This window comes from Culex pipiens, chromosome 1, assembly GCF_016801865.2.
Source record: "Culex pipiens pallens isolate TS chromosome 1, TS_CPP_V2, whole genome shotgun sequence".
NCBI classification, from domain to species: Eukaryota; Metazoa; Arthropoda; class Insecta; order Diptera; family Culicidae; genus Culex; species Culex pipiens.
The window spans coordinates 34,812,668-34,819,181 of NC_068937.1; the positions used below are offsets into that span (position 1 = coordinate 34,812,668).

Consider the following 6,514-nt stretch of genomic DNA (forward strand, 5'->3'; position numbering starts at 1 on the left):
TCATTATCTCATTCAAAATAAGGGAATGTTTTAATCAACCAAAACCTAACTAATCAATTGAGAATGTAGATTGTTCAAGTGGACAAATATTGTTTAAAGTCACTTCTACCATAAAAGCAAAGCTCTGCTTGAAAAATGGTAATTGGAATGATTTTCAAAATTAGCAATCTAACCTCATTCTCGCGTTTTCAATCCGGATCTCAGAATTTTCAATGAAAAAGGCAACTTAGCAAAAAAATAAAAAAGTCAGTCGATAGAACTTTTTATTTCTTACCTCCTGTTAACTTTATTTTATTCCAAAAGATCAATTTTCTTTTAAAAAACCTTAAAATAATTTTCACTCCCCTTTGCACTTATCGCGCAAAAACGTAAACGTAACCTTGCACCAAAGTTCTCCTACTCGAATGTAGGTGGCGAATCGAGTTTTTAGCTTTGGTTTTGGGGGCCTATTGAGAGATTCGACAGAAACGTGCACGCATCCTGGTGGCGAGTAGAAGCACTACGCAACGATGTTCGGAATGACAGCGTGCTTGGAAATATTTTTTTTTTGCAGTTTTTGATTTTTATTTCCTTTAAATATTTTTTAACGTCGATGAAAGTCATTGTAAAGTGTGGCAATTGCATAAATGAATCGAATTATGTAAAAATCATAGGGGCTGAGATAATTTTACATGTTTTTTCCTCAAATTTACCAAAAAGATCTTTTGAAAAATTGAATTAAATATGATTTATTTGATTGATAATGCTCCTTATGTGTGTATTATTGATAGAACAAACTATTAGAGTCATATTACAGCATAATAACAATAATTTTCTCAAAAAATTGCCAGTTATTTGAATTTTTCCAAAAAATTCCAAAAAATCACCAAAATGCATTTTTAAGGTCAATATTTTGGTCAAAGGGGAAGAGAAGTAAAGTTTAAACACTTTTACATAACATTTCATCATTACTTTTAACTTTTGCAACATTTAACTCAAGTTATCCAAAATATCGATCATCTTTTTAGAAAAATCGTTTTAATAAAATTCCAGTCACAATTAATCACTACAAATCACCACGCATTATGATCGTTAGCGAAATTGCCACACTTTGCAATACCCCACTTTTCTGAAAATGCTTGATTTTTCATCATAAACGCGATTTTTCCCTAAAAACTGCTCAAACTGTATGGGGGCTGTCATTCCGAACACCGCTGGAACAACAGCGAACCTAGCGGAAAAAACGTCGTCGAATTCTTCAATTGCCGTTCAAGAGCCAAACGACATGCGACACCTAGTGTTGAGTAGCAGAACAGAGCGAAGAATGTCGATTGAAATTTCCGCCCTTTGAGGTTATGTATGCGAATTCTGTTTTGTTAAATTCCAGCGTTCAAAACAACTTTTGAGCAAAAATTCGAGCTGATACTTTGTTAACTTTTGATGCTCTATCATTTTAAACAATATTACTTTTTCAAAATATTTTTTTTTCCAATTTTTTTTATTGCGTTAATTTATAGAGAGCAAAAAGTTTACACTCGTACTACTTGAATTTTTTCTCAAAAGTTGTTCTAAGAGCTGTAAATTCAATTTTAAGTTTGCATTCCTATGTAACCGAACAGCGAAAATTTGAATCGTCATTCTTCGATGCTTTGCGCCATCTGTCGGAATTTTTGAGCTTTTAATCGCGAATTGCTGATCACTGTTTTTCATTTTAATGCAAAAAATATTGACAAGACAACATTTTTTCGATGGATCAACTATGGTCCCCTTGGAACGAGCTGTCAAGTAGGAACTTTTCCTCGAACTTTTCTGTCAAGAAGGTCCCGCGAGGTTAATTTTTCCAAATTGATTTAAAAATCCATTTTAAGCTCTTTGTGGTCGTACTTCGTCCGTGGTCGTACAAAAGATCATTGTCTTGGTTATTGTACTCAGAAAAATAAGCTTTATCGCTGTAAACAATAATATCAGCAATCTAAGCTTCATTTTAGAACCCAATTTGTTGCTGTTGCCAAGGTCTTCTCAACTTTTTCTCCTTCGATGACGATTCCGGTGACCTCGCCGGACTTGTTCCGCTTCCTATTCCCGCGGACGGGACGAAAATCTTCCTCCTCGGTTGATTCCTCCATCCGTCAAAAACACGCGAGATGACAACACGAGCAAAACACGTTTTGGACGAGTGAACTTGAAAAAGGATACTTTTGACTTTGAGTGTATATTACCTTTCTTCACAGGTTCTCGCACAAAGGTCACGAAAGCTATCATTCGCACTATTTTACTATCGGCCTAGCTTCTGAAAAGTTTATTTTAAATTAACACCCGAGATTCCCCCTCCTCCTCCTTCCCCCTCGTGTAAAATTTCTATTAATTTTTTTTTGTATTATTGGGATTTTAAATATCACCTATCCTATAACCAGTGGTTTATTAACTAAAAATAATAAAACTCGAAATGTATTAGTATTATGAACTAAAACGTAACTGATCCTTTTTCGAACAGGTTGAAAAACTAACGATTGAAATAATAAACAAAGAAATCATTGAGCTGCTCAAACCGGCGGCCGTGTTCGCTGAAGAAAATGTTGAACGTGCGCCCACGGGATTTCCGGTTGCATGGTCAGTCGATATGTGTGTAGAACGTGTGGATGTTTGTTCCGCACTTTCAAACTCCTGCTGAAACCATCGTTCGACAGTCCATGCATGCAAATCCTGAACGGAAATACAAATGCCAATACTGCAAAATGTGGTTTTGCTCATCTAAGGCCATGAAGTGCAGCGTGTGCGGCAAGCATTTTGCAGACAGAAGATCGAGGAACCGCCACCAAGACGAGCACGCTGGACCAAAATTTGAATGCCCACACTGTGGAAAAAATACAAACAAAAAAGTTATAGGTGCACTCACCGAAAGCTTTGATTACGTCCCGACTCGTGATGATTGATGGATTTGCTGAAGAGAATGAATTTTAAATCCAGCAGGAATCTATCAGAGCTGGATTTTTCATGTTTCTCAAAAAATAAAGAAGCTTAATTTCGAGTATTTAAACATTTTTATTTTCCATTTAATAAAACGTACAAATGTAGCTCGACGGTGCCAACAGCGAAACAACCGCTCGTTTAGGCAATACGAAAAAAAAAAGATTCAAACGAACAAAACAAAGCGACGACGTTGTTTCTGTACAAGTTTCTAGTTTTTTGTTGTTGTTTATACATCGTTAACTGAATTAAAGCACACTTTTTTCGCGATCACGTCTAAATGCGCCCCCCCCTCTCCGTGAACTACCGCTCGTTTCGCTTCCCCTGCGGCCCACCTGCTGCTGCGGTGGTCGCCTTCCGGGCCCGCTGCTAGGTGGGGCAATTCCGCAGGTACTCGGAGTCAAAGTACACCACGGTGATGGTGATGTCGTCGCGGAACAGCCGCACAATGTCCTGCGGCAGGGACAGCATGTGCGAGAGCTTCGAGTGCTCGACGCCGTACTCGGTGCCGCCGAGCGCGTTCCGGATCAGGTGGGTGGCGGCGTTCCGGTCGAGGGGCTTCTTCTGGAGGCCGGCCTTGCGCGTGCTCAGCATTTGGCTGATTTCGTCGAAGGTGATGTCGTGTTTGGGCAGTTTGAGCGGCTGAAGGAAGGCTTTGCCGTACATGTGCTCGCCGACCAGGTGGACCGTTTGCATCGGGCTCATCGTGTCCCAGAGGCCGTCGCTGGCCAGGATGAGGAACTTGTCGCGGGGCGTCAGGATGTGATGGGTTATTTCGGGGCAGGCCGTCAGGTAGGGCGGAGTGAGGTAGTACGGTGCGATCACGTGCTCACCGAACTGGGGCACGACGAGTTGTTCGAGCTGTTCGCGGGTCCACTTGTACCGGAAGTCACCGAGGGCGCGCAGGGGAGCGAGTTGGCCGAGGAGGCGCTCGCCACGGATGACGGTGTCCCGTTCGGTGGCCGGATGTTCGTTCAGCAGTCGACGCACCTCGCCCACGTTGTCGCTGTTGTGTTCGTTGGTGAGCTTCTTTGCGATCCATTGGCCGGTGTCCGTTACCGTCCCCAGCACGGCCGAACAGTCCCCCGTCGAGGCTATGTGCAGATGTGGACCGTCGATGTGGGCGACCACCGCTACCGCTCCACTCATCGCAACCGACATTGTCCGGATGCTCGGACTCTCCAGCGCTTCCCGGGATAGATCCTGGTCGAGCCGTAGGAACGCATTCTCCAGCACCTGGTGCATCTGGAAGCCGGCCAGCGTGGTGTTGGTCAACTCGTTGGCAAAAATCTCAAAACTACGCTCGTAAATGTCCTTGATTTCGCTGACAAACTCAAGCTGCAAAGTGAAAGAGCAAATGTTTACCCCCGAAGATCTCAACAAATCCCTCTCCCCCAGGATTACCTTATCATTGTGACAATCCACAAACGACTGGCTCTGGGCACCGTTCTGCAGGTGCGTCTTCAAATCGTCCGGCGGGACGAGGGACGCCGCAAGGTATCGCATCAGTCGCTTGCTAATCACCTGCGAGCAGGCCGGCCCCGCGTGCCCGTCGAATATGCCCAACAGCAGCCCGGAAGTGTGCACGCAGCTGCCCTCGGTGCGCGAGTCCTCAATCGGCGAGTTGGACGCCAGCTGGTTCGTGTCGTAACTCTTCACCGACCCACTGCCAAACTCCTGGGTGTGCTCGTTCCCGCGAAGAATGCAATTCACCTAAAAGATTAAATTTTGACCAATTAATCCACCCATTCGAACCCACTGTCCAACCATGCAAATTGTAAACAGAAGAAACAAATTTGAAGGTTACAAGCGCCGCCTCTGCACTCACATCGTACGGGGACAGCTTCGGTGGGCCGGACGGCCGGTAGCGGGCCGCGGCCTGGTGGAAGCTGCTACTGCGCTGGTGGCCGGCCACCAGCGGCAGCAGATGACTTCGCAGAACGAGCAGCTTTTGGGCGAGGGCAGGCATTCTTTTGTGGGGTTGTTTTAACTTTGCGATAATTTGTATCTCTGCAATTGACTGGGATTACGCGTTTGCTAACGGCACGGAACGTGGCAATTAGGTATCCATTGCTGACCGGGGGTTATTTACGGTAAAATATGCACAATTTAACTAGATTTTCGTCAATTTATTCGGGAAAATTGCACACATAACACGCACATCTGCTTAGTTTTCTTTTCTGTCAGTTGCGATTTCGTGCGAGGAATTTTTGACGTTTCTCGCGAGGGGTGCGTCGATGCGTTTCCAGCTAGGGTTGTCAAACAGTAGAGTACCCCAAAGAAAGTGTAGGACCAACACGCTCATTGGACGAACGCAAATTTGGGTTATGAGCATAATATTCCCTACGAAATCGGCCGGTTTCATGCTTTTTTCGCTTTTTTATGTTGTATTGTTTGTATTGTTATTTAAATTTTATTCAAAATTCTCGGTTACTTTTTCTATGTAAGTAAGTTTTGATTTTTATCTCTCAAAAATACAAAGATTTCGGACTCAACGTTAGAAGCAGAGATAGAACCCTACACTCACGTTCAAAATCACACAGTTTTCGACAAAATCGAACCTACTCAGAAAAGAGTAAAGGGGGCATCTGTCAAAATTTGAGTGAATTTCACTCAGATCTGGGTTAATATCCCTCAGTTTTCGTGGAATTCTTAAATCTTACAGATGCTCCCTTTTCTCATTTCTGAGTAGGTTCGGTTTAACGAATTGAATTTGAACGTGCGTGTAGAATACAGCTAAGTACGGAGATCGGAAGGGACGCGGTCAAGAAATGTTGAGCATTGTTTACGTGACTCCCCCAAGAAAAGTTGACAGTTCGATTTGAGCGCGGATGACGGTGCGCGCGCTTTAGGTTTTTCAGAGAAAAAAAAATGAAAAGATTTAAAATATTCATAAAATCAAATTTGTTTTTTTATAAAATTAAAATCCTAAATTTAAAAAAAAACACAACTCGCACACAAATTCAAAGATTACAGAATTTTTAAATTAAATTAAAATTAAAATTTAAGATGCGAAAAAAATTCATAACAAAAACCAAAAAAATACAAATTCCGAAATTTAAGAAAATCTAAAATTCGGAAGTTTCAAAAATTCTGAAACTAAAATATAAAATTTGCAAATCCTTTAATTCTAAAATTCTTGAATTTCGAAATTCTAAAATTTTTAATAACAATCAAAGAATTTAAAGGTTGGAAATTTTGACGAGTACTTCAGGCAATACAACTGTTTTTATTTTTTGTAATTTATAGATTTTAGGATTTTTAATTTGTTTTACTTAAAAAAATACTTTTTTTTTAATATTTCAATACAATTTTGTAATTATAATTTCTTTGAATTTTTAATTGTAGCATTGTTTTTTGTTTTTTGTTTAAATATTTTTGATTTACTTTTTTTTCTTATATTTCAATACAATGTTGAAATTATAATTTCCATGATTTTTTATATTGTAGCATTGTTAAATATTTAAATTTTCGATGTTCAGCCCCATTAATTTTTTAAATTCAGAATGTTCGAACGTTTGTTTTTTTTTTAAATTAGATTTATTTTTTAATTTTTGATGGTTTTAAA

At 40.7% G+C, this 6,514-nt stretch overlaps 1 protein-coding gene across 1 annotated transcript; it reads right to left on the reverse strand.

Moving 5' to 3' along the window:
• Positions 1–3,001: 3,001 nt before the first annotated feature.
• On the reverse strand, positions 3,002–5,156 carry LOC120418129 (pyruvate dehydrogenase [acetyl-transferring]-phosphatase 1, mitochondrial). The gene is made up of 3 exons (XM_039580407.2): positions 4,775–5,156; positions 4,351–4,659; positions 3,002–4,284 (listed from the first exon to the last, which is right to left on the reverse strand). The coding sequence occupies exons 1-3, from the start codon at positions 4,913–4,915 to the stop codon at positions 3,316–3,318; spliced, it is 1,419 nt and encodes a 472-aa protein (XP_039436341.1). The 5' UTR covers positions 4,916–5,156; the 3' UTR covers positions 3,002–3,315.
• Between the last annotated feature and the right edge of the window lie 1,358 nt (positions 5,157–6,514).

Excerpts from the sequence above, each read along its gene's own strand:
- LOC120418129 (XM_039580407.2), bottom strand. The coding sequence starts at position 4,915 with ATGCCTGCCCTCGCCCAAAAGCTGCTCGTTCTGCGAAGTCATCTGCTG. Across the intron at positions 4,660-4,774 it reads CGAAGCTGTCCCCGTACGAT|GTGAATTGCATTCTTCGCGG; the intron begins GTGAGTGCAGAG and ends TTAATCTTTTAG. Across the intron at positions 4,285-4,350 it reads TGGATTGTCACAATGATAAG|CTTGAGTTTGTCAGCGAAAT; the intron begins GTAATCCTGGGG and ends TTCACTTTGCAG.